Source organism: Candidozyma duobushaemuli (assembly GCF_002926085.2).
Source record: "Candidozyma duobushaemuli strain B09383 chromosome Unknown B_B09383, whole genome shotgun sequence".
Classification (NCBI taxonomy): domain Eukaryota; kingdom Fungi; phylum Ascomycota; class Pichiomycetes; order Serinales; family Metschnikowiaceae; genus Candidozyma; species Candidozyma duobushaemuli.
Genome location: NW_020289895.1, coordinates 744256 through 769919, shown reverse-complemented (window position 1 = coordinate 769919; position 25664 = coordinate 744256). Strand labels below are relative to the sequence as shown.

The window sequence follows — 25664 nt, the reverse complement described above, 5'->3', positions numbered from 1 at the left end:
AGCTTCATAAATGGAACCCTGGTGCATCTCATATCATTAGGCTCCAAATGCAGAGTTTGCAGCCATTCGGAGCACACCATGCATTGTAGCACGAATACGAATCCCCCATATATGAAGGTTTTTCCAGATTCAAATTTTCCAAAGCCAGTTTTGATTTCTAAATTGTAAGACAACTCCATGTCCTCGTTGACTTGGACTTATTTGACCTCTACTTGACTCTATGGCCCACCGGAATACACCGACAAGCTTGTCTCAACGAACAAATAAAGCCACCTTCCACATCTTCCTTTCTTCCCTTCACCTCCAAATACATTTCCTCATATTTGCAGGATCTTCCCAAACACTGCCACCATCCCCTACATCCCTGACGTCGCAATATATGCATAATTTCGACCCGAGCAACGAAACACCTCTTTCTCCAAACAAATTCCTCATGCTTTTTTTTTTTTTTTTTTTTTTTATTTCCTATAAGGAAAGTCTCGCTGCTTCTCTCGATCTGCAAAGAAAACCACGGTTTAGCGTGACCAGATTGCCATTGTTCTTCACGTTGTTGTGGTTCGCAATCACCAACAATCTCGGTTCCACTGCTGCAAAACGCAGACCACGCAGCTTGTCATGACACAAACCGTGAAACCACAGAAACACGGCGACCTATAAAAACAGAAAAAAGCCAAAAACGAAAGAGAATCTACCCAAGGCAAATAAAAACCAATTTCTTTCCAGAAAACTCCAATAAAAATCCCTCATCTCTGTTTACCCATGTCTGCACCACAGCTGTCACACCTGTCAAGCGACAATGATACCGTTTGCACCCACACGTGCACACCAACGTGCCACCTCCACACTCAAAACAAATAAAACATGCTTTTTTTTCTTTTCTCCTCCTGTAGTGCTTTTTCTTCCCGTTTGCTCATATTGCCTTCCGAGTCATCCCCCACCTCCTCTTATCTTGCTGACTCGCGCGCAACAACTATCAACTACTTGCGGTATGGCTATCCAAAACACAGCAGAGGCACCGGGTGCCGAGCCTTTGTCTGTGGACAACTTGAACAAGAAAAACGAGTTGGACAGCTCTGCTATAGATGATATTGAGGAGGAGGCCGAGCTAGACGATCGGAGTCTGGTGAGCTCAGGCAAGCTAGTACGCCTGGATTCCCTGGTGTCCTTCATTGATTTGTCCAAGCTCTTGGTGATGCCGGACTTTGATTTCGGCAATGGCTTTGACCAGGTCAGTGGATCTACGAAGAAACGTCTCAAGGATATGAAGGACAAGACCAGACAGACCTTCAAGAAGTTCACCCCGGACGGAAAGGGAAACAGGAAGTTCACCTCGCAGGAGTTGGCCAAGTACCAGGAGTCTCTCCATGCCAAATTGACGAAATTTGACACTAAGATGCACGAGAGCTTGCAGAGCTCTCTGACGGAAAAGGGCTTTTACGCTGCTGCCGTTGCTTTGGTCGCTGCAGCAGGTTTCATCATTGGCAAGTACCCAAAGTACTTTCCCGTTTTCCACACGGTGCTCTTCTGCTCCCTAATGCCTATTCGTTTCTACACCTACTTTAAGTTGTCGTTCCAGTACTACCTTGCGGACTTGTGCTACTACGTCAACCTCTTGGTGGTGCTATTTATCTGGGTGTTTCCGCAAAGCGAATCGCTCTTCATCTCATGCTTCTCATTGACGTTGGGAACGCTTTGCTTTGCCGTAATCACCTGGCGCAACTCGCTTGTGTTGCACTCGATCGAGAAAACCACAAGCTCTTTTATTCACATCATGCCTCCAATTACAATGTTCGTGCTTGTACACGAGCTCCCAGAAGCCTACATTGCTGAAAGATACCCCGGCATTGCAAACATCGAAAAATGGAACTTCGCCAACGGCCTTGTGTGGACGTCAATCTACTACACCATCTGGCAGGTGTGCTACCATTACTTCATCACTGTGCGTAAACGGTCCCAGATCGCCAAGGGTAAAGTTACGTCCTTCACGTATCTCAAGCATAAGAATGGTGATAGCACATTGGGCCGTTTTGTCAACGGCCTTCCCTACACATGGATGCAAATTGCCGCTTTCACTTTGATCCAGTTCGGATATCAGATGCTCACAATGCTTCCGTGCCCGATTTGGTTCAAGTACAAGCATGCATGCGGAGGATTCGTGGCCTTTATTTTCGTGTGGTCAGCTTACAACGGCGCCACTTACTACATTGAGGTCTTTGGCAAGCGGTTCGAGAAGGAAGTGAACCGTCTCAAGTCAGAGATGATGGATTTGCAGCAGAAAGTGGAGCGCCAGGAACTGTTGCGACTGACACCACAATTCTCGCCACAGAGTGGTGCCAATCTCTCGAGCACGGAACACATTGCCGAATTCAGTCTTCTGGACAAGAAGGATAAATAACCTTACTTTTAATTTATTTCTTGCAACCTCTGGCCCTGGGTGTAGGTGCTGTCTGCAGTCCACCTCGACATTTTGTGAGGAACAAAAAATTTCAACTACCATCAAGCTACCATCCATGCTCAGGACGTCTTTCACCCGCCTAGGGCTAGAAAGAGCTCCTATAAGGCTCTTTTCGAGCTCTGTTACGAGTCTTCAAAAAGCCAAATCCAATGAATACCTTACCAAGTTCTACACTCCCGAGATGCTACAGAGTCTCAAAATCACAGAGTCCTTGGTCGATCCACAGACATATATTGAAATGAAAAAGGCCGGAAAGGGTGAACGTTCTAAAGTTGCTCCAGAAGCCAGCAAGACATACACGGAAACCGACCCTAAGTTCGATGAGCCCATCATGTATCCAAACCAGGGTGTCGGAATGACTCCATACGCTAATATTCCTAGAGAAGCCAACCCAGATACCTCCGACTTGAAGTTGCGTTTCCAGGTTGATGAGAAGAAGAAGCTGAGCCCACAGCAAAACTTCCGTGCCGCCAGAATCGAAAAAGTGGCTCTTTTAACCGGCTACAACAAAGACTACATCCGTCGTTTGCATGTTGTCAATGTTCTCATCAAAAGAGTGTCTTTGCAGACGCTGAAGGGTAAAATTCCAAACTTCTACGCCATGACCATTGTCGGTGACAAGAACGGTATGGTGGGTATGGGTGAGGGTAAATCTAGACAAGGTGTGAAGACTGCTTTGGAGAAGGGTTTCTTCAATGCCGTGAAGAACCTTCAGCCTATCGCCCGTTACGAAGACAGAACAATTATTGGTGAGATTGACTACAAGTACCACGCCGTCAGATTATCGTTAAAGTCTGCTCCAGCTGGTTTCGGTCTCAGAGTGAACCCAGTGCTTTTCGAGGTTTGTGAGGCTGCTGGTATCAAGGATCTCAGAGGAAAGATCACCAGATCCAGAAACAGAATGAACACGGTGAAGGGCTTCTTTGAGGCTTTGACCAAGGAGAGACCTATTGAGGAGTTGGCTGCCGGCAGAGGCAAGAAGATTGTCGACTTGAGGAAGGTGTACTACTCGGCATAAGATGGCATATATCAATTCATGTAAATAAGAGGTGACAATGTAGGCGGTGGAAGTGAAGTGTCCTGGGAAAAAAGAGGTAACTGCATTTGTCGATTAATGGCTGCGAAATGTCAAAAAGGTATTTGATGGGTTGACCAACCTAAATTTTCCGTACTATTTTCTATATTGTTTTACTCCTAGAAGTTCCTCTAAAAGCCACTTTTCTGTTTCCCATTGTTACACCGCCGTTTGCTCACGGTTTGCCACACAGAACCACGACCCAACACTCACGTATTATAGACATATCAGGCAGAAAAGTAGACTATCTCGATTCAAAAATCAAAACCTTTGACTAGAAATCTTTAATTGCTCAATTCCTCTATGATTTGATATTTGGCATTCTGGGCGGTCACGCTGACGATACTGAACATTACCATAATGTGCCCTTGGCATCAGACAAACGGGACCACTCTGATTGGCCTGGTCACACGACCAAAGCGACTTTTCACGATTTCCATCCCGTCAAATTACCAAAAACAGCCTCTTTCAAAAATCCTCCCGTTTTTTTGTCATTCTGCCCTTTACCCTCACAATCTTCGGTACTTCAGCATTCACAGGCAGCGATTCGCACCCACATCATCTAGCTCATTGACCACCACATTTTAGAATCCACAATATGGTCGCCGACACAGCGTACTACGACTTGTTAGGGCTTCCGCCCTCGGCCACAGCGCTCGATATCAAAAAAGCATACAGAAAAGCGGCGATTCGTTTGCATCCGGACAAGAACCCTGACGACCCTACCGCAGCAGAACGTTTCCAAGAAGTTGGAGAAGCGTACCAGGTTTTGCTGGACGACAGATTGAGAGAAAAGTATGACAAGTTTGGAAAGCAGGAGCTGATTCCTCTGGAGGGTTTCGAGGACCCGCTGGAGTTCTTCACTATGGTTTTCGGTGGAGAGGCGTTCAAGGACTGGATTGGCGAGTTGAGCTTGTTACAGGAGGTGGAGAAGTCTGCCGAGCTCCATGGCTTCGCTGATGAAGAAAAAGAGAAGGAGCAGGCCAAGGAGACTGACGCCATTTCGGACATCAACGAGAGAACGAACAAGTTGTACCTTGAGCATGAGGACTCGAATTTGACTGTGGAGGAGAGAGAGAAGAAGCACAAGGAGGAGGAAGAGAAACGCCGCAAGGAGGAGCTTGAGAAGTTCGAGGAAGAGTGCAACGTCAAGAGGGCCGAGATGAGAGGCGAACTCTCCAAGAAATTGGTCGATAAGCTCTCCTTGTTCACTGAAACAGACATGGCCGATGACGTGGCCGACTCGTTCAGACAGAAGCTCAAGTACGAGGCCGAGTCGCTCAAGATGGAGTCGTTTGGCTTGCAGATTTTGCATACCCTTGGGTCGATCTACAAAACACGGTCCAAGATCTTTTTGAAGAAACAGACGTTTTTGGGCAGCATTGGTGGGCTCTGGTGGTCCGTCAAGGAGAAAGGCAGTGTGGTCAGAGACACTTTCAAGACCGTTTCCACGGCGTTGGAGGCCCAGCTGACTTTCGAGGAGTTTGCCAAAATGCAAGAGGACAATGAGTACCATGCTAAGAAGGAGGCCGAGGCCGCAGCCACCACCACAGAGGAGCAGGAGAAGGTCCGCAAGGAGAAGGAGGAGTTAGAGGAAAAGCTCCAGCTGCTTCAGGAGGAGAAGGAGAAGGCCGGCACTGTCACAGAGACCTCTAAGGAGGAGAAGGTTCCTGATAAGCACACCCCAGAGGAAATTGCTGAGATGCAAAACTACCTTGTGGGTAAAGTGTTGGCTTTGGCCTGGGCTGGTTCAAAGCTCGAGATCCAGGGCACTGCCGGTGGTGTATGTGACAACATACTCTACGATGAAGAGGTGCCACTAGAGAAGAGGGTTGCAAGAGCCAAGGCACTTAGAATTGTTGGCGAGGTTTTCAGCGGAATGACCAGGACAGAGCTTGAGGACGAAGAGGCCAGGATGTACGAAGAGATCGTCGCCCAGGCGTCTCAGAAGAGAAAGAAGAAGACACCTGAGGATGCCGAAGCCGAGGCCAAGTCCGAGGCCGAAAACGCCACCAAATAGAGAGAGAGCTGAGTCATACTATGGTCCGTCTTGATTGTCCACAATTAGCTTTCTGAGGTTTCAATTTGGGTGAGCCACACTTGTGTGGCTCTCTGGGTGCGAAAAACTATCAGTATCACCTTATCACTACATGGAATACTTGACACATTTGAACAAGGACGATCCCGAGGTGGCCACCAGGCCGAAGTACCCTGATTTAACGTGGACGGCTCCAGTCACATTCTGGGACTTCCACGTCTACTACGATGAGGCAACTTCAGAAGAGGCACACGCCCTCAAGAACAAGATCTTGGTGGACTTCCCCAGGAGGCCGCAGAGGGCTCAATTATAGTAAAGCAATTGAAGGTGGAGAAGGCCATTGGGCCCCACTACGACTTGTTTTGGGAGGTGGACGTTGCCCGAGTGGATGTGTTTGGCAAAATCCTCAGCTGGTTCGTCCAGCACCACGGCTCCTTATCTGTGTTGGTTCATCCACAGACAGGCTTTGATCTTTTAGACCACACACAGCACGCCCTCTGGTTGGGAGAAAAGAAACAATTAAAGACATTTATTTTCCCAGATCATCCGACTGGGCCACCGCGGTTCGGCGTGCCAAGTTAGCCGCCAGCCACGAGTTCTAGCTAGTTTGGTTGTCCTTTTTGAACTGATCCAATCTGGACTGGTGCTCCTGAATGAAGCGAATCACCTTCTTTCTGTTGTCACGCAACACCTCGTTGCCTGCAATATCAATACCGTCTAGCTTCAAAAGCTCCTTCAACAACATTTCCTGAATGTAATTGTAAGTGTTTTCCTTCTTGTCCTTGCTCAATTGGCCAAAGTTCTCAATGTAGTCATCTATTTGAGCCACGTATGTTTCCTCCACATTGTCCAAAATGGTCTGAATTTGAGCGTTGGCAATCTGGGCCTTACTCTTCTTCTTCTTCTTTGGTTTTTTTGTTTCTTTAGGAGGAGGCGAACCACCTAAAAGCTTACTGGCGACCAAAATCGTCAAGAATGTCGTCAAAACAACCGTAGTTGTGGCTGGAGTCACCCTCAAGTTGGAAAAGTCGTCAATGAGTTCTTCTCTGCTGGTGGAAGCTATGTCGTTGAAATACGCCAGCCACGAGGACCTAGAGGCGTATCCAGGAACATGCTGTTCAAGATAATCGATACATTTTGTTATAGTATTAGAAAAACCGCCATTGTCGGAGGTCAAGATGTCATAGATATTGCTCATGGTGATTGGGAGGAATGAAGAGCAGATGATTCCCGCGCACACAAAAGTTTGGTAGGGTGCCGAGCAATACCAGTAGGAGGGTATGTACAGGAAACCAGGCTCAACGGTTGCAAAACTCGTACTCAGGATAGGCTGGTTTTGGTGAATTAGATAAATAGTTCGCCGCTAACGGTACGTGGCTTGGCGAGAATGTCTGGCTTTTTGGCCTTGATTGGTGGCGGCTTCTTCGCAGGCTTAGCAGGAGGCACCTTACCCTTTGGTTTCTCGGCTGCCATAGGCTCAGGCTTGGGCTCAGGTTTGGACTTAGGCTCTGGATCAGATTCCGATTCAGACTTTTCGGAAGTCAGTGAGCTCGTAAGCGATGCGGACTTGGGCAACCTTCTCTTAGGGCCCTTGGATCTAGATTTGGTGATATGCGAAATCTGGCTCAGTGTAGGCTCGGTCGATGATTTTTTGAGGGTCGTCGTGGGAGGTTTCGATTCAGTCAATGAGACAGAGGAGGCGTTCGTGGGACCCTTCTGCAACGAGGGTTCGGTGCTGGAGCGAAGTATACCAGATAATTCGGCTTGGAAGTTCTTGGGAGCGGTCTTTTCTGCTTTCATCGATGAAAATTTCTGCAACGCCTCAGGCTTTGGGGCGGTCTTCAACGCAGCCGGTTTGGCTGGTTTAAGAGAATGCAAGGCCCCAATTGCCTCTACCTCGCCGTCTTTGAAGGCAGGTTTAGAGAGCTTCGCTGGCTTTGCTGGCGGCTGCTTTTTGTTAGCGAGCTTTTCAAGCTGGTCCTTGAGCTCCTGTGAATCCTTCTCCTCGTACTCCTTGGTGGAGAGTTTAGCTGGTTTGGCAGGGGCGCTTGCCTTTGTAGGAGAAAGCTTCAGTATACGGTCCTTGAGCTCCTGCGAGTCCTTCTCTTCGTATGCTTTGGAGGAAAGTTTGGCTGGTTTTGGAGGGACGCTCTTGACAGCTGGCTTTTCGGGCTTCTCCGGTTTGGCAAAGCTCTTTGGCTCTGGCTTCTCTACCTTTGGCTCTGGTTTAGCGAACGTCTTAGGCTCAGGTTTGCTGAAAGCTGGTTTTGGTTTGGGAGCAGATGTGGCACTGCTAAAGGATGACGTGGAAGAAACTGCCCGTGGTCTGGGTGCTTCTGGCTTCGACCAAGGCTTCTTTGCTTCCTTGGGCTCTTCCTTTTCCTCTAGCTTGAAAGCCTTTACAGGCTTCACAGGCTTGGCTGGCTTAGCAGGCTTGGGTGGTTTTGACATGGGATCTTCGTCTGAGTCGTCAGCTGTCCATACAGCCTGTTTCTTGCGAGTGTCTTTGAAAGTTCTTGAAGGCAACTCCACCTCAGATTCCTCGGATTCCTCAGATATCTGGTTCTGACGCGCACTCCTGGAAAATCTGGTAGGCAACTCCACCTCAGAAGAGTCCTGGGAGATCTGGCGGTTCAAACGTCCGTTTCGTGAGCCTCTAGTAGGCAATTCAACCTCGGAGTCCTCCGAAATCACCCGGTTGAGTCTTCCGTTTCTTGCCCTTGTGGGCATCTCCAATTCAGAGTCCTCAGACATCTGACGGCTGTGAAGATACTCCCTGACAGACCTGGTGGGCATTTCAGCTTCCGACTCTTCCGAGTCCTCTTCGTCCTCCTCGGCAATCCAAGAGTTGTCTTGCCTCTGGGCTCTGGCCATTGCCTTCCATTTGGGTACCTCCTCCTCCTCTTCAGACTCATCCGCTCTCCACACATTGGTACGGTCCTCGAGGTTCAAGATACGAGCCTGTCTTCTGGCCTCCTTCTTGCTGATCTTCTTCTCCTTGGTCTCCCTGGAGTCGTCTGACTCCCTGCCTTCTTCGCTGACACCTCTGCGTCTGATTCTGCGCTCCATGTCAGTGAAGGAGCCCTTCATTTCCGTGAAAGAGCTCTTTTTCTTGAGCGTGCCCTTCATCTCCGAAAAGGACTTCTTCTTCTTCAACTCGCTAAACGATCCCTTCATGTCTGAAAGCGAACCCTTCACATTCATCTCTGAGATGGACCCACGCATGTCTGAAAAAGAGCCCTTCATCGACTTCATAAAGCCAGGACGCTCCCCCTTGGGTGTCCTAGGACTCTCAATGCTTTCCTCAGACTCCTTGGAAACCCACGATTTCAACGATGACGTCTTTCTCGCTACAGGCCTCTTGAGACCAAAGTCAAGGTCCATGTCCTCGTCAGAAAGATGAGTCAAGGAGCTGTTTCTCCGAGGAAGCTCGATCTCCATGTCCTTATTAGCAGCCCTGCGAGACTGTCTTCTGTTGGTTCTGGGCCTGTAAGGAAGCTGGTAGCCGTCCTCATCGAACTCTTCGTCCGAGGCATACTCCAGCGATTTTTCTCTGTTTTTCCACTTGTCCTGGAACTTGTTACGTGCACTGGAGGTTCTGTTGAACACCAATTCCTTGATATCGTGTCCTGCCGAGGAAGCCCTGGAGCTCAAAGAGGGCCGCTTGGGACTTTCGTTACTAAGACCCTCGATGTCCCGCTCCAACTGCCACTGTCTTTTCTGGTCGTCCATCAACCTCTCCTGTGAAAGCTTGTCCAAAGTTTGCAAAAACTCGTCGACTTTCCTGTTTTCAGAAGAAACGTCGGTCATGGTAGAGGACACCTCAGATGTGAGTCCGAAGTATGGAGAAGTCCTACCAACCACACAGCGCGAAAAGTCACAGAAGCTTGGCTAAAACCCGCCATGGCCAAAATTAACTTTGTTTCCTTGATTTCCCGGGACGACAAGCCCTTATACATTCAGCTGTTCGATGTGGGCGACTCCTTGGGCAAAGACGATGCCAACCGTTTTTTGAAATACAACTTTCTTTCCCATATGGCGCTAGACGTGTTTCTGCTGCCCATGTCCTTGAATCTCAGGGAGCAGCAGCAACCGCAAAGCCACGATGGCATTCTACTTTTGTTCATTCAAGATGAAGTGATGGTCTACGGGATGGAGACGAACAACGGGTTGAAGATCGTTGTGGGTGTGGGAGAAGGTGAGCCATTGCTGGCCGACTTGAAGGAGGTGTTTTCCAAGTTGTACAAGGTCTACTTGCGGCAGATCTGCAATCCGTTCACGGATTTGGAAAAGGGAGAGGATGTTTTGCAGACGAAGCGGTTTGACAGTGGTGTCAAGGCCATTGTGGATGCTTTTCCAGCCAAGCCGGTTGCTCCGTAAACGGGGGAGAAACGGAATGGTATTTTTTTTTTTTATTAGCATAGCAAGCGTTGCATGCGGCTAGCCATTTCTGAATAGCAGCGGTGCTTTGAAGGCCGGCTAGGTGTATAGGTTAGCGATGACGGGCTCATCGATTCATAGATACGGTTCAAACGATGCCAAATTACTCCAAACCCCAGGGCGCAATGACCAAAAAATTGGAGAAAGCTCTCATAACCCTGAAATTTTTTTTTTACTTTTGCTCTTCTCCTCCTGAAAAATTGGGAACCGCTACACCCTGCAAGATGAAATAGATAACAATGCGGTCTTGGCGGTACCGGTCTAACCGCAGAAGTGGTGATGTTTCAGCCGCTCGGGTCATGAAATCAAACACCCAGGCTCCCATTGGCCCCATGGACATATCGGCGGATATCTGCCAAAAAACCCCGTTGCTCCAAGACCAGTTGGCTAAATCCCCAGGGCCAAGGTGGAGTTTCAAGAACAAAGCAAATTAAAAAAATGGTGCTTTTTGTTCGGTACGGCGTTTCTCGGCCCGAAGCACAGTGTGCAAATTAGGCGATTCCGATGCGGAGCCTAGCCGGCCCGGACGAATATGTTTTCATTGTCATTGGCTGCATGGGTGCGAGAAACCATCTAGTCACATGGATTGGGGAAGTGTGTTCCAGATGAGCGGCTAGCTCCATTGGGCTGAAAAGGCTGGGCATGGATGGAAAGGGTTCAGTAAGTACACAAATGGATTGGATTTTCTGGAGTTTTTGGAGTGGGTGGATGGGGACTCAGGTAGGCATTGGGTTTGAGGTTTGGCCTTTAGTTTTCAGTATTGTCAGTGCTGTCGAATGTCAGTGCTGTTGGACAGCAGGGGATCTACATAGTTAGTAGCCAGGGCACCACCATTATGCGTGCAGGGTTGTGGTATGATGTGGCGGAAAGTTTGTGGGAAATACCGCCACATAGCAATTCAGGAGTTTCACCTTAGGCTTAGGGGCTGGATCGGTAATAGTTTCTGCTCATCACTTGTTGATCTGCGGTACCTGTTTGGATCTGTATCTTCACAGCCAGCACCGTATGCTGCAGAGTGAGTTGGCTGCACGACAAACCTATACGATCGGCTGGGATTTCCGTGGTGAAGTAGCACTGAAACAGCTGTTGGACATACTGGTCGCTGTTGCATCAACTGACCAGTTCTGAGTGTCTTCACGCCGGTTTGCTTTCATCATTTGTCGTCAACAAAATGGCCTCTCAAATTGGCGTAAATATAACTGTTTCCACCTCTTAAATAACCATTCATATAATTCTTGCCCTAGCCGATGCACTTTAAATCATTCGGCTCACATATCAAAGCACTGCGGTGACCTAACATACTGCTCCAAAAGTAATGCCCACTTCCTTGAGCGGTAACTTCATTAAACGCAGGCGTCACCTACAATCAATCTCTAGTTCCAAAACTTGCGTAATTGAACTTCCAAATCAACAGCTCGCAGCCTACCCGTTCAACCGCTTCTCTTTCATTCACCCTTACGCCTGCTTGTAATTTCAATGACTCCTAGCTCACCTCTCGCTTCCGATCACATCCTTCTTCAACGAACCAGGAATAGACGGATCATCCCAAACCCTTCTCATCTCCCTCAGTCAACCTCACTACTTGAGCACAACGTTGGCGCCTCTCAAACTCAAGTATTCCTGATCAACGCCCGGCGGCATGTGCTTGATCACCTCCTGGTATATCTCAACGTTATGAAACCGTAACGCGTTTGCTGGGCTCTTGTATTTACCTTCAAGACCAGTGATATCACAGTAATGCTTTTGGGGCTTCAAACTGGGAGGTGCAACGATCGACGTCCACGTGGGCGTGTCGATTTCAAGCTTCTTGCTTTGAAGGTACCGAATCTCGTCGGTGATCAACTGCTTTGAAGTTTTGTAACGTTTTGTGCCACGGGGCTTGTTGGCATGTTGCTTGAAAGAGTGGTCTTTGGTGGTAATATACAGGAGCTGTTGCGCCTCAGTGTTGTCGCTTGGTGTTTGCAGGCCCAGATCGCTCATGTTGAGTTGTAGGTGAAAGTGGTGATAATTCGCACAGTGTAGTAGGTGCACTAGGCAGGTGGTCTTAGTGGATCTAGAAGTAAAAGTATAGGCAAAAGTAAAGAACGTAAATCTCGAAATTAACAGTGAGCCATTTTTTTGAAAAGGCTCTTTCATACCTTCTGTTAGTTTTATGTACTTGAGCATACTCATACTTCAGTTGTATAATCTCTATCGGATAGTCAAGTTTATACAATCCACCAAGGCAGCAGCCTCACATCAAAAGTATTTTTTTTTCTACCCCTTGTTTTTGCACTGCTTAGACTAACTATACTATCTATAAGCTATTTGGTGGTTCGTCTAGCAGCACTTTTGCACCTCATGAACATGACCAGAGTTGAGCTGCTCGTCAAGCTTGTCGTGAGGATCGATCTGGACCACCTTATCAGGGTTGAGAATAGCCCTTGGATCTAATGAATACTTCAAATGTCTCATCAAGTCAACAGCGTTCTTGCCCAATTCTGCCTCCAAGTATGCTCTTTTACCAACACCAACGCCATGCTCTCCAGTACAAGTTCCGCCGTACTTAATAGCACGGTCCACCATTCTGTCAACGTATTTCTTGCACTCCATATAGTCGGGAGTGTTGTAGAGAATCAAGAAGTGGCAATTTCCGTCGCCGACATGGCCCATGACAGAGAACTTGCCTTTGAAAATGGAGTTTGTCAAATCCTCGTTGGTCTCGTCAACCACTTGGGCTAACTTCGAAACAGGAACAGCAACATCGGTTGTCCAAACATTAACGTCGTTTGGATCGGCCAAAACTTTAGAGCCATAGTCTAGTGTCAGCCAGAGTCCCTGTCTTCTAGCGGTCCACAAAACACCGTTCTCCTCTTTGTTCTGGGAACGCTCAAACTGAATCACATTATTCTCTTCAGAAATTCTGTTGACAACCTCAAGCTGCTCGTTAACTGTGTTTGCAGAAACACCACCGACCTTAACAAGCAAAGTGGGTTTCTCCAAGAACTTCTTCGACAGTGTGCCTGCTGCGTTTACGAAAGACGTGGTCGTCTCGTTCAACAACTCCAACGCATTGACCTGGATGCCCGACTTATTGATAATGCTCTGTGCCGTGGAAGCAGCGTCCTTGATCGTAGGGAACGATGCAATACACACAAGCTCCTCCTTGGGTCTAGGCTGAAGTTTTACTGTGATTTCGGTGATTATGCCCAACGTGCCCTCGGAGCCGATAAAGATATGTGTCAAGTCGTAGCCGGCACTGGACTTCTTCGGTCTCTGGCGAGTCTTCACTACAGTGCCATCTGCAAGTACCACGGTCAAGTTCACCACATTCTCTTTCATGGTACCGTACCTGTAGGCGTTAGTTCCACTGGCAGAAGTACCAACCATACCTGCAATTGCCGCTCCCATACCCGGGTCAGGACCAAACATCAAGTGTTTTCCGTCTTCCAGATCAAGCAAGTAGTCATCGAGATCTTGCCAGCCCACACCGGGCTGGACCACGACGTCAAGGTCATCAGGGTGGAATTCCAACACCTCATTGAGATTGCCAAATGCAAGAGAAATCGAATTGGGGCCTCGTGTGTGCATGTTGTGGCCCTCCAAGGAAGTCAAACCGGAATTTGCAACAACAGGAACCCTGTATTTGTGGGCCACCTTCAAAACATCCGACACCTCCTGGGTCGAAGAGGGGTAAATGACGATGCTGGGTCTTTGTGTTTCAGGCTCAGGTGGGTGGTGGGTGCTGTAGGATGAGTCGTTGTGTGCCACAAGTACATCCTTATCGTAGGTGACGTTCTTCTTTCCGACGATCTTGGTTATCTCCTTGAGGGCAGCGGCAAACTCGTCGTCGTTGGCGTATTTCGGAGTTTCCACGGAGCTAAGTGGCGTTGTGGACGCCAGCAAGTCCTGGATCGAAACTTGTTCTTTCTTCTGGTGTCTTCCAGCAAAGTAGCCTCCAGCAGCAAGGCCGCTAGAGAAGAGGAGAATGCCTGCCGTCCATTGGAGGGATTTTTTTGGAGGCGGTTTTGTGGAAAAGTGCCGTAAACTAGCACGGGATCCTCGGAACGCTCGAGAAAACATGGTGGTTTTGATCTGGTGGATTTCGTCAGTTTAAGTATGCAGCCACAGTCCGGGCCGATATAGATGCAGTGCGGTACTTATCGGACTTACCCAGCCGAATAGAGGGTTTTTGTGACATTCGAGATTTTTGAAAAGTGTGCAGAAAAACGTCTGCAAAGTTGCTCCTTATTGTGAAAAAGTTGTTGGTATCGTTCTTATTGATTGGTGGTGCCGTTTGATGGACTAAATTACCCCAGAATTCCGCGCTTGCGAGATGAGTGCGTATATAGTGAAAGCCAGGATCTGGTGGTTCAAGGAATTTGTGAAATCACTTTCGGACTTTGTATTTGGATAGATTAGGATTTTTGATTCGCCTTTTAACTTGCCGTTTCTGCCGTCGGTTGCTTGCGGCTCGATGTCAGATATGTCAAACCGTGCGGCTCGAGGACAAACAAGGTTTGAATATAAGGTTAGTGAAATGCTCGATCTTCGGCAAATGGAGGTAAAGCAACTGGACGTATTTTTTGAGCTACGAGTGGGCAATCGATTGAGATTAGTCATTGATTAGTCGTGGGCAAAGCTGAAACAATAAAAATGTGGTTTAGAGATTGGAGGAGTTTTTTGGCAACTTTTGACTCCAAAACGCATTTTCCATCATTTGCAACAGTAAAGAAAGTTCATAAACTTTGTCGGCGCTACTTAAGAACCCGCTTCAGGAAGATCAAGGCACGGGATCCGTATAATGTTTGGAGAGATTGCAGGAAAAAACCTGAAGAAAGCTATAGAGATCAAGTGTTTGGTGCTCTTCATACAATGTTTCGTAATGCCGAGGTTTCACGAGGATGAGGAGACAAGTCGTGAGACTTGGTTGGTCGAAACTACGAAAAACCGCCCCTCCTCTTCAAATAACAGCGTCTAGCTCTGATTGGGTGAAATTTCCGACAAGCTCTCCATCCTACCATCTCTGGCTGTATCTGCTATCTTTCATGTTGAAACTGGTTCTAGTCACCTGCTTTCACACGGCTGACCCATGCCAAATCAAAACGAAGTTTAAAAAAAAAGTGCAGTCCAAAAATCTTGAAAATCCACAAAATTCGCTATTTCTCATACAATTAAGCAAATCCCTTCACTTTAAATCTTATCCACCCCTCTGTCGAGGCTCTGTCGAGGCTCTGTCGACGCCCCTCGACCCCCGGATTTTCTTTTTTCGCAGCCATTTATGAGCGATAAGATCACGTGCAATACATCATATCACGTGACCGCCCATAATTTTCCAGCCCATCAGCTCCATTCCATTTAAAACTTCAAGACTCAAAACTACCCATTTCTTTATGAGCCCCCACGCGATCCCCAACGGGACCAAGTCGCCTTCCCCGGCCTCCGACGCGTCTGCCGCGTCCTCCCACGTCGTCAAGGCCAACCCTTTTGGTGCCTCGGTTGATCCTCACTTGTTGAAGAACACTGCTTACACCTCCCCTGCCACCATCATTTCCCAGGCTGTGTACGCCTTGTCCAGCACCATTTTCTCGTACGAGACCGTGGGCGCTGCCAACTTGGTCGATGCTCATTTGCAGCTTTGGGCTCTGCACTTCAAGAGACAGAATGCTGTGGGTGTTGTTCCTCCATTCCACAGATTCGAGCCCAGAGCTGGTTCGGCCAATGCTATTTTGGGATACGCTGCTAGCAACGTTTCTCTGACTGGCCCCCACACGGCCGTTTTGGGCGCCAACGCTTTGCCATACATGCAGCCTACCTTGGCTGTGGCTGCAAAATTGCCCTTGAGCTTGAACGTTTCAGCTATCGACTTTGATGAAACAACCAGCTCTTTGGTCTCCAACTACGCCACTCCCTTGGCTGTGGCCCGTAACCTCGGCTTCCCTGTGATTGGCCCTGTGGATGCCCACTCGGCTTTGGAGTTGCAGTACACCACGGTGCTTTCCCACTTTTTGGCTGCTTTGCTCAAGAGCCCTTCTTTGCACGTTTTTGACGGTCCTGAATTCGCCCGCTTGTTTGCCAAGTACGAGGACATTTTGTCTGTTGCCGACGTGGGCCGTTTGTACCAGCAGTTGGTTTCTTCTTTGGCTGCCAATGAGCTTTCCTTGGACCAGGCTGTTTCCACTGCTTTTGAGGTTTTCAACAAGGTCGCCGGCACCAACTTGAAGCCTTTTGAGTACGAGGGCCACGCCAACCCAGAAACCGTTTTTGTCGCTTTTGGCGCCAACGAGGCTTCAGAGCTTTCTGGTGTCATTTCCAAGGCTTCCACCTCCGCTCCTGTCGGTTTGGTGAAGGTCAGAGTGCCTTTCCCATTTAACCAGGAGCAGTTTGTCGCTTCTGTGCCTTCCTCGGCTCGTAAGGTTGTGGTTGTTTCGGCTGAAAATGGCTCTACTTTGAAGGCTGATGTTGCTGCTGCTTTGTTCCTTGGAGGCCGTTTTGGATCTGTTTCTGTTGAGGAGTTTGTTCACCCTGCCAACTTTGTCTGGGCTCCTATTCCAACTTTGAAGGTTATTTCCGAATACGCTTCTGTGGACCCTGCTGTTGTTTTGGCTTCTCAGCCTACTGCTCCTCCAGCTAACATCACCGCCAACACCTCTCCTGAAGGCTCCTTCTTGTTCTGGACTCGTGACAACAGCGACATTGTGGAGACTTGCAGCAAGTTGGCGCTTTCATTGTCGTTGGATGACTCCAAGACTGTTTCGTACAGAAACAAGTACGACACTTCTGTTGCAGGCGGAATTGCTCAGGCTCAGGTGGTCAGCGCTGCCAAAAACAGCACTGTTTCGACTTCGGTGGATGCTGCCGATGTTGTGTTGATCGAGGACGTCTCCATCTTGAACCACTACGACATTTTGGCTACCGCCAAGCCAGGTGCTAAAATCGTCTTGGCCAACCACAAGAAGATCAACAACAATATCGAACAGGACTTTGTGGAGAAGTTGCCTCTTGACTTCAAGCGCACCTTGGCCAAATCTCGCTCCTCATTGACTGTTATTGACTTTTCGTTGATTGAGGAGTTGGACGCTGTCAGTGACTCCACCAAGGGCTTTTCTGCTGACTTCTTGACCCAGGTGGCTTTCTGGAGAGCAGCTTTGCCTGAATTGGACGGTTTCATCGTCAACAAGTTGTTGCAGGCTAACGGCAACGATTTCGAGCTTTTGGCTGCCGTTTTGGACAAGTTCGTTGCTACTGTGGACGAGAAGAACGCTTTGAAGGAAGTTGAAATTCCAGAGGAGTGGGTCGATCTTGAGGAAGTTGTTCCAGAAGCGCAAATTGAAACCGAGAAGGTTGACGAAAAGGCCGAAAAGGAAGACCACAACGGCGACACCAAGTCTGAAAAGGAAGCTGAGGCCGAAGAGGAGCCAGAACCTTTGCCTTTCTTCCCAACAGAATCTTCCTTCTTCCCTAACCCTAGAGCTGAAGACACTGGTGCTGAAGACAACTTCCACAAGGGTAAGCTGGATGCCGCTGTTAAGCTTGCTTTCCCTGAGGCTTATGGTGTGACCAAGGACTTGAGACCTGACCTTCCAGTCAAGAACTTCGTCGTCAAGGTCCAGGAAAACAAGAGATTGACTCCTTCTGAATACTCGAGAAACATCTTCCACATTGAGTTTGATGTCACCGGCACCGGCTTGAAGTACGAGATTGGTGAGGCTTTGGGTATTCACGGCAGAAACAACGCCGACCAGGTCGAGTCTTTCTTGGAGTTCTACGGTGTGGACGGTGACTCTTTGGTTGAGGTGACCAACAAGGACGACTCTTCGTTGTTGGAGATCAGATCTGCTAGACAGGCCTTGACCGACAATGTGGACTTTTTGGGTAAACCACCCAAGCGTTTCTACGAATCTTTGGCTCCTTATGCCACTGAAGAAAAGGAGAAGGCTGCTTTGGAGAACTTGGCCAGCGGTGCTGGTGCCGAGGAATTGAAGAAGAGACAGGAAGTCGACTTTGCTAGTTACGTTGACATTCTTGAGGAGTTCAAGTCTGCCAGACCTGCTTTTGAGGATTTGGTCAAGATCATTGCTCCTTTGAAGAGAAGAGAGTACTCCATTGCTTCTTCTCAGAAGATGCACCCCAACTCGGTTCATCTTTTGATTGTGGTGGTTGACTGGGTCGACAGCAAGGGCAGAACCCGTTATGGTCACTGTTCCAAGTTTTTGTCTGATCTCAGAATCGGTGATGAATTGGTGGTCAGCGTCAAGCCTTCTGTCATGAAATTGCCTAAGTTGCCTGAGCAGCCTATTGTCATGTCCGGTTTGGGTACTGGTTTGGCTCCGTTCAAGGCCTTCATTGAGGAGAAGATCTGGCAGCAGGAGCAGGGCCACAAGATTGGTGAAATCTACTTGTACATGGGTTCCAGACACAAGAAGGAGGAGTATCTTTACGGTGAGCTCTGGGAGGCCTATAAGGATGCGGGCATTTTGACCCACATTGGTGCTGCTTTCTCTCGTGACCAGCCTCAGAAGATTTATATTCAAGACAAGATCAGAAGCTCCATTGAGGATTTGACCGATGCCATTGTTAAGAAGGAGGGTTCGTTCTACCTTTGTGGTCCAACCTGGCCTGTTCCTGATATCACTGCCTGTTTGGAGGATATTGTCAAGCATGGTGCTGAAAAGGCCGGTCAAGAAATCAAGGATGTGGCCAAGGTCGTGGAGGACATGAAGGAGGACGGTCGTTACATCTTGGAGGTGTACTAGACTATTTATTAGATCAGTGTATTCAACATACAGATGAAGTTTTGGTGTAGAAAGTAGAGTGACAAGAATGTATGATTCTAGCTTGATTTGGGGTAGTTATGATGGTAAGGCTTTTCGTGATGATACCGATAATTTGCCTAATTATTGTATGACTTTTGTGAATCTCTACTTGCTCGTCTCTAGATCATATATTTAAACGAAAAGCGAACACTGATTATAAAACGAATGCACAATCAGGAATTAAAGTTAAAGAAGGAAAACCCAGGCGGCAACGGCCATCAAGGAAAAGGATTTTCCAGAAGCAGCACCTTCCCATGAAGAAATGCTTGGACCCTCTGACTGAGTGATTGAAGTTTGAACAGAAACAGTTGTTTCACAGTCTGCTCCAGTGCAACAGTTTTCTCCAGAGCAGCTAGGAACTGGAGCACTTGTCAATGTGGATGGGGTGAAAGAATCAGATGTGGTCACCTCTCCCTTCAACGAAGACGATTTTTGGGTAGTAGGTGTTTCAGTGGCATCAGGTTGAGGCTCAGAGTAAGTGGAGGTGTTTGGTTTTTCGGTATTGCCAGTTTCAGAATGGCCAGTCTCGTTGGGAACGTAGTGGGTCAGTGTGATGCTGGTAGTCAAGGATGTGGTTGGTTCGTCTGGGGTGTGGTTTGTCTCTGGGGTTTCAGACTGTGGTGTTTCTGGAGTTTCGTTCCTAGGAGTGGTTTCAGCTGGGGTGGTTTCAGCTGGGGTGGTTTCAGCTGGGGTGGTTTCAGCTGGGGTGGTTTCTTGTGGAGTTGTTTCAGCGGGAGTCTCTGGAGTTTCTGGGGAAGGCATTTCTGGGGATGTCTCAGCAGGTGTTGTCTCAGCGGGTGTTTCAGAAGTAGTACCAGGGGTCTTTGGATTCTCTGAGGTTGACTCGGCTGGCTGAGATTCCACTGGGGTAGACTCGGCTGGGGTTTCCTTGGGCTTCGTTGAGGTTTCAGGTTTGGTCTTGGAGGAACTAGTCTCAGGAGTTGGCTCAGCTGGAGTGGAAGCCTTTGGAGTGGTGTTGGAAGTTGTCTTCAGCTTTGGTGTGGTTTCAGCTGGTGTAGATTCTTCAGGTACTGGTTGAGATTCAACTGGAGTAGATTCTTCAGGAGCTGGTTGAGATTCAGCAGGAGTGGACTCTTCGGGGGTTGGCTTCGATTCAGCTGGGGTAGTCTCGGTGGAAGTCAGAGGCTTCGAAGATTTTGGAGTGGTTTCAGGAGTGGTTTCAGTTTCTGGAACATCGGTCAGACAGGACTCGGTTTCGGTAGTAACGACAGTGTTGGGTTCTGGAGGGGGAACCGAGCTGGTGAATGTTGAAACAGTGATTCCGCCGTCACACTCCTGACATGGGATGGTCAGGGTGATTGTAACAGGAGGCACAGTCGAAGTCGATGGAACTGGCTGCACCGAAGTTGAGGTTGACGATGATGAAGATGAGGTGGTAGATTCGGATGACGTTTCAGGTTTGGAGGAGGTCTCAGGCTCAGACGAGGTCTCAGGCTCAGACGAGGTTTCAGGCTTGGAGGAAGTTGCAGGCACTGAAGATGTCTGCTCCGACGAAGTCTCGGGTGAAGAATATGTGCCAGGGTTTGAAGAAGACTCAGAGGTTGAAGACGACTCTGTTGAAGACGACTCAGAAGTCGAAGATGACTCTGATGTGGAAGACTCGGAAGTTGAAGACTCGGTTGTAGAAGACTCGGAAGAAGACTCAGATGTCTCTGGAGCTGAAGAAGTCTCTGGAATACCATGAGATGAAGGAATCTCAATGGAAGATGTGACTTCAGTCTCAGTGGAACTCGACTCGGAAGTTTCAAAAGTCAGAGTTGTCTCAGAGGTGCTCTCGGAGGTGGTCTCGTCAGTTGTTTCAGAAGTGATTTCAGTGCTGAAACTGCTGGAGATTGTTTCAAAAGTCTCGGTGTCACATGAAGTGGTGCCAGTTTCGAAAGTCTCAGTTTCAAAACTCTCAGTCTCAAACGTCTCAGTCTCGCACGAAGTGGTACCAGTCTCACCTGTCTCAACAGGTGTCTCAGTCTCGACGGTCTCACTAGGCGTCTCAGTCGTCTCGCAAGAAGTAGTCTCAGTCTCTGGCGTCTCAATTGGCGTCTCACACGAAGTGGTTTCAGTGTATGTATCAGGCTGTTCACAACCATCGCATGGTTCAGTGTTTGTCTCTGGAGTTTCACAGACATCGCATGGCTCAGTGGTAGTTTCAATTGTAGGCTCGTTAGGTGTAGTGTCACACTCAGTTGTCACTTCGGGTGGAGTATCAGGTTGAGTTTCAGTAGGTGGCTCCTCAACAGAAGTCTCAAGTACTGGTTCCTCAGTAGTCTCGGACTCTGGACACCAGGTGGTGGTCTCCCAGTCAACATGAGTACTGGTGATGGTTATAACTTCCTCAGGGGGTCCCTCCCCATTGTTGCAACCATTGTTAGCACAAGATGTCAATGTGGTGATGTGCGTTCTAACTTTGGTCTCAGTGATGTACTCGGCGGCAGCCAAGGTTAGAAGAAGTGTAAGAGGAAGCATGGTTCTTGGGTTAAAAATCCAAGAAAAGCAAGGGCTACTTATACCTCTGGGCGGTAGTTTCAAATCCTCATTTTGAAACATCAACCTCCCAATGGGAGATGAGAATTAAATGGCTGCAAAAAATATCGGCTGCTTCACCATTCTCAAACGGTTGTATGCAGTATTGACAGAATATCAAACACCTTATTTGCAGCCGTTTGTCTCAAAACCGGCTTGTGTGCCGGTCGCTTGCACCCAGTCCAGAGAACCCTATGAAAAAGGCCGATTGACGAAGGTCCAGGCTGTCTCGTCGTTTTAAAAGCGTTTTGAGTTATATTAGTCGTTTCTAATATTAGCATCATTCTCCAAAAGCGTCGAGGATTGAGACGAATGTGGACAAGAATGGGCCAAGTGAAGGCGGCTCAGATCCTTCTATCGTCCTCTCATGAAACAGCTGTCATTTAGTGGGTATACTGGTCAAAGTACCGGCTTTAAAGCTTCTAGATTGTTAAAAATTTAATAAAATCACGATCCGTGGTGCCTCAACTATCATAGAACTATCGGATACCTCAATTGTGCAACTGCCTTGACTCTCCCCAAATCCCAGTCTAATTTTAAATGAAAATCTAAAACCAAATTACGAGAATGGTGATCGCTGCCATGAGGTCTGCGTCGTCTCAGCCGCTTATTCCAGGGACAATAGCCTGCCGAAACCGTCCGCTAAAAAGGAGGTGTCCACTATAAAGTATTTAATAATGCCAATTAGCAGATCGCTGGAATTCACCTCCTCCATCCACGGCACGAAAGCGGTATCATTGTGAGATTCACAATACGAGTGTCGCTCCTTCAGAGCAAAGCCACACCAGGTTTCAATATCTCCGTGATCGCTATTCACTATTGGCTAAGGGGTAAAACTAAAGCAGCACTAAATTGCGTACCTTAAATTACCGATCATTCTTCGGATCATATCTCCCATTGTCCTATAGGCCCCTTTCGATTGTCCAGTCCCCACCAGCGAGCCACAAGGGGTTAGCCGAATAATAGGTTGATCGTCTATTGAAGGTTGATTTTATTGTGAAGTTATTGTTTATTAGTTTTTGCCTTCATGCTTTTTTTGAACAAATCTTACCTTGACCATGGTGGTGCAACTCCGATAGCGCATAAATCCAAGAAACACAGCCCCTAAGCTACACCCAAAATTCCATTGTCACCGTTTTTCTTCGACATCTGTTTATTTTCGTTTCGTTATCGTGCATCCCCAAGTAATTCGATAAGACGCTATTTTTCGTGATTGTTGAAAAGTGCCAAACCTTACTATCAGGCCATTTCTGCCTCGCCTTGTTATGCCAATGCCTACTGAACAATGGGCCTTAACGGACTTGCTTGCATTGTTGCATGCGTTCGGAATTTGGGGTCATTTTAGCCGAAATGCTTCTACAAAACCGCCGAAACCAAGACGCTCAAACATCCGCATATTTCTCAGCCACTGGCTATGGACAAGAAAAGCCGAGCCCCGTGGGTGGATTTATGAGTCACGCACGACACCCGTCTCCTACTCAGACCATTGCTGCAGTGCTGGTGCAGAAAATCGCGCACAGTTGCGAGCCCTGGTGGCTGCAAACGGTAGCAAGCGTACCGATACGACTACGAGGAAAGTTTTCCGATTGGTGTATTAGAAGGGGGAAATTAAATGTTCCGGATGAATTTTGGGGTTCAGATTCGCCGAAAGTAAATGAGCTAACCTGCTCAAAGGCAAAGGGGAAAAAATGTGTGAAAACCGTAATAAAAAGTGAAGCCTGGAAAAGGGCATGTCTCACCGACACTTGTCAGCGTTAATGCAAAAGAAATGAGAACTCGTCAGCCTACTTACAAGACGTAAGCAAGAGGGATGGCAGCCAAAGCGAGCAAAGAGCCCTTGACAGCGGCACCAGCACCCTCGTAGGAGGAGATGGCAGACTCGGTTGGAGCAGCGCCACCAGGAGTAGACACCAAAGTAGATGGACCAGCCACAGTGGATTCACCTGGAGCAGGAGCCTCGTCAGTTGGAGCTGGGGCCTCACCAGATGGAGCTGGGGCCTCACCGCCAGATGGAGCTGGAGCTGGGGCCTCACCAGATGGAGCTGGAGCCTCACCGCCAGATGGAGCTGGAGCTGGGCCTCACCAGATGGAGCTGGAGCTGGAGCCTCGCCAGATGGAGCTGGAGCTGGGGCCTCACCAGATGGAGCTGGAGCTGGAGCCTCGCCAGATGGAGCTGGAGCTGGAGCCTCACCAGATGGAGCTGGAGCTGGAGCCTCGCCAGATGGAGCTGGAGCAGATGGAGCTGGCTGCTCTGGAGCTGGGGTGGTCTCACCGGCCTTGGTGGTTGGAGCTGGCTCAGCTGGAGTCTCAGCTGGAGCACTCTCAACTGGGCACCAGGTAGTGTAAATGGTCTTCTCACCAGAGACAGTGGTGGTAGTTGGACCCCAGGTGGCTGGAGCAGTGGTCTCGTGGCACTTGTCGTCCTCGCAAGAGGTGACAGTCACGACGGTGGTGTGGGTGTTAGTTTCAGTGACAACAGGGCACCAGGTGGTGTAGACAGTCTTGGTACCGTCGACAGTAGTGGTGGTTGGACCCCAGGTGGCAGAAGCGGTGGTCTCGTGGCACTTGTCGTCCTCGCAAGAAGTGACAGTCACAATGGTGGTGTGGGTGTTAGTCTCAGTGACAACAGGGCACCAGGTGGTGTAGACAGTCTTGGTACCGTCAACAGTAGTGGTGGTTGGACCCCAGGTAGCAGAAGCGGTGGTCTCGTGGCACTTGTCGTCCTCGCAAGAAGTGACAGTCACAATGGTGGTGTGGGTGTTAGTCTCAGTGACAACAGGGCACCAGGTGGTGTAGACAGTCTTGGTACCGTCAACAGTAGTGGTGGTTGGACCCCAGGTAGCAGAAGCGGTGGTCTCGTGGCACTTGTCGTCCTCGCAAGAGGTGACGGTGATGAGGGTAGTCTCGGTGTTGGTCTCAGTGGCAGTGGATTCAGATGGAGCTGGGCTGGTGGTTGGGGCGTCAATGTCGACAACCTCAACAGTGACAGAGGAAGACTCACCGTCCTGGTTCTTGATAGAGGCAATAAGGTCATCCTTCTCGTCTCTGGCCTGCAAGATCTGGGCGTTGAATCTTCTTCTCAAGGCGGCAGTAGAGTTGGAGGATGGAGACTCCTCAGCGTGAACGTGGTACAAGTCGGTGGCCTCCTTGCCGTACAACTCCTTAGCAGGAACGTCAACGGTTCTACCGGCGTTCTCAATGTCGTTCCAGTACTTCTGCTCAGCCTGGACGTAGTAGGCGTCAACCTCGTAGTCATCCTCAGCGTCGAATCTGAAGGTCACAGGAAGCTCGCTTGGGATGGAGAAAGGACAGTCACCGGTGTCCAAGTCAACCTGGGCGACCTCCTGGCCATTGACACGGCAGGAAACATCTTTAGCGATAGCGGCCGAGGTGAGGGCAGCTGCAGAGATGAGCGAAGAAAACTTCATGATAAAGCGAATGGATGTGTTTTGATGAGATAAAAAAAAAGCCCCAAGAAAGGGGCAGGAGGAGGGTTTATATAATGGAGGGAGAAGTTAGTGGAAGGCCGGTTTTGCAGCTATTCGGATGGAGTGTGTGTGGGATCGCGTTTGCAGCATGCAAGCTGTGGGCCGTGCGGGCTGCAGTGGTCCTGTGTGCAGGCGCATTGTAGTGTAGGTGACCAGTTTGCTGCGTGTCACCCTGCAGAGGCTGCGACATGGGGCTTTGGGCAGGGGTGCCTAGTTCCCGTGAACATTGCACATCTCGGTTTTTCAGGCGGAACAGAATTTGCCGAATTGATGAAATTTCATGTATTGGTGTTTTTTATTTTTTTAGTTATAAGAACCAAGGAGGCGCAGCTCTGCCGCTTGTTGGCCGTGCCTGCTGGCTGCGAATCGGTTGCCTAACGCCAAGGCAGGCACGGTGCGAAATGAAAACAGTGGCCTGGCATCCATCAGATCGAAACAGCGTCAAAAATAGCCATTTGCAACCGCAACCAGTATAAGCCCCTGCCGAGCCTTGAAGTCGTACAGAGCCAGGCGTAGAAATTCTCAAAGCACCTCAACAATCGTAATTTTTTCTGTCCATTTGCAAACGCCCCTATTGAAATGTCCAGGCATCGAGCCCAGGGCGAGCCCAGGGCTTGGGATGGCTTTTGCAATCGGCATCCTTTTTTTGGTTCTTGCGGATTTGATGTTTTGGCCTGCTGATCTCGTAAACAGCCGGGCAGCGTATAGGGGGCTTGGATTGCACGATCTTCTGTTCTGTTGAGATGGAGCAAGGCTCAATCGAGCTCATTCCGTTCCTACTCTGTTTCCGCCCATTGGCTGCGAAACCTTGGCAACCCCCAAGGACAATACGCTA

General features: G+C 48.8%; 12 protein-coding genes across 12 annotated transcripts; 6 read left to right on the top strand and 6 right to left on the bottom strand. All coding sequences in view use genetic code 12, as the record gives it.

Annotated features, from left to right (window-relative positions):
* Positions 1 to 988: 988 nt before the first annotated feature.
* Positions 989 to 2395, top strand: CXQ87_001825 (glycerophosphocholine acyltransferase; the record flags this gene model as incomplete). The annotated part of the gene is made up of 1 exon (XM_025480349.1): positions 989 to 2395. One exon carries the CDS (start codon positions 989 to 991, stop codon positions 2393 to 2395), a length of 1407 nt encoding a protein of 468 aa, XP_025334649.1.
* Positions 2396 to 2510: 115 nt separating this feature from the next.
* On the top strand, positions 2511 to 3473 carry CXQ87_001824 (mitochondrial 37S ribosomal protein uS5m; the record flags this gene model as incomplete). The annotated part of the gene is made up of 1 exon (XM_025480348.1): positions 2511 to 3473. The coding sequence occupies one exon, from the start codon at positions 2511 to 2513 to the stop codon at positions 3471 to 3473; it is 963 nt and encodes a 320-aa protein (XP_025334648.1).
* A 655-nt stretch (positions 3474 to 4128) lies between these two features.
* Positions 4129 to 5550, top strand: DJP1 (Djp1p; the record flags this gene model as incomplete). The annotated part of the gene is made up of 1 exon (XM_025480347.1): positions 4129 to 5550. One exon carries the CDS (start codon positions 4129 to 4131, stop codon positions 5548 to 5550), a length of 1422 nt encoding a protein of 473 aa, XP_025334647.1.
* Positions 5551 to 5680: 130 nt separating this feature from the next.
* CXQ87_001822 (uncharacterized protein) lies at positions 5681 to 6046 on the top strand (the record flags this gene model as incomplete). The annotated part of the gene is made up of 3 exons (XM_025480346.1): positions 5681 to 5842; positions 5887 to 6009; positions 6032 to 6046. 3 exons carry the CDS (start codon positions 5681 to 5683, stop codon positions 6044 to 6046), a joined length of 300 nt encoding a protein of 99 aa, XP_025334646.1.
* A 120-nt stretch (positions 6047 to 6166) lies between these two features.
* SNL1 (Snl1p) lies at positions 6167 to 6766 on the bottom strand (the record flags this gene model as incomplete). Its single annotated transcript, XM_025480345.1, has 1 exon — positions 6167 to 6766. One exon carries the CDS (start codon positions 6764 to 6766, stop codon positions 6167 to 6169), a length of 600 nt encoding a protein of 199 aa, XP_025334645.1.
* Positions 6767 to 6912: 146 nt separating this feature from the next.
* On the bottom strand, positions 6913 to 9378 carry CXQ87_001820 (uncharacterized protein; the record flags this gene model as incomplete). Its single annotated transcript, XM_025480344.1, has 1 exon — positions 6913 to 9378. One exon carries the CDS (start codon positions 9376 to 9378, stop codon positions 6913 to 6915), a length of 2466 nt encoding a protein of 821 aa, XP_025334644.1.
* Positions 9379 to 9471: 93 nt separating this feature from the next.
* On the top strand, positions 9472 to 9948 carry CXQ87_001819 (uncharacterized protein; the record flags this gene model as incomplete). The annotated part of the gene is made up of 1 exon (XM_025480343.1): positions 9472 to 9948. One exon carries the CDS (start codon positions 9472 to 9474, stop codon positions 9946 to 9948), a length of 477 nt encoding a protein of 158 aa, XP_025334643.1.
* Positions 9949 to 11586: 1638 nt separating this feature from the next.
* Positions 11587 to 11988, bottom strand: CXQ87_001818 (uncharacterized protein; the record flags this gene model as incomplete). The annotated part of the gene is made up of 1 exon (XM_025480342.1): positions 11587 to 11988. One exon carries the CDS (start codon positions 11986 to 11988, stop codon positions 11587 to 11589), a length of 402 nt encoding a protein of 133 aa, XP_025334642.1.
* Positions 11989 to 12327: 339 nt separating this feature from the next.
* On the bottom strand, positions 12328 to 14070 carry CXQ87_001817 (FAD-binding oxidoreductase; the record flags this gene model as incomplete). Its single annotated transcript, XM_025480341.1, has 1 exon — positions 12328 to 14070. The coding sequence occupies one exon, from the start codon at positions 14068 to 14070 to the stop codon at positions 12328 to 12330; it is 1743 nt and encodes a 580-aa protein (XP_025334641.1).
* A 1310-nt stretch (positions 14071 to 15380) lies between these two features.
* MET10 (sulfite reductase subunit alpha) lies at positions 15381 to 18743 on the top strand (the record flags this gene model as incomplete). Its single annotated transcript, XM_025480340.1, has 1 exon — positions 15381 to 18743. The coding sequence occupies one exon, from the start codon at positions 15381 to 15383 to the stop codon at positions 18741 to 18743; it is 3363 nt and encodes a 1120-aa protein (XP_025334640.1).
* A 246-nt stretch (positions 18744 to 18989) lies between these two features.
* Positions 18990 to 21284, bottom strand: CXQ87_001815 (uncharacterized protein; the record flags this gene model as incomplete). Its single annotated transcript, XM_025480339.1, has 1 exon — positions 18990 to 21284. One exon carries the CDS (start codon positions 21282 to 21284, stop codon positions 18990 to 18992), a length of 2295 nt encoding a protein of 764 aa, XP_025334639.1.
* Positions 21285 to 23129: 1845 nt separating this feature from the next.
* On the bottom strand, positions 23130 to 24769 carry CXQ87_001814 (uncharacterized protein; the record flags this gene model as incomplete). Its single annotated transcript, XM_025480338.1, has 2 exons — positions 23130 to 23369; positions 23396 to 24769. The coding sequence occupies 2 exons, from the start codon at positions 24767 to 24769 to the stop codon at positions 23130 to 23132; spliced, it is 1614 nt and encodes a 537-aa protein (XP_025334638.1).
* Positions 24770 to 25664: the final 895 nt, after the last annotated feature.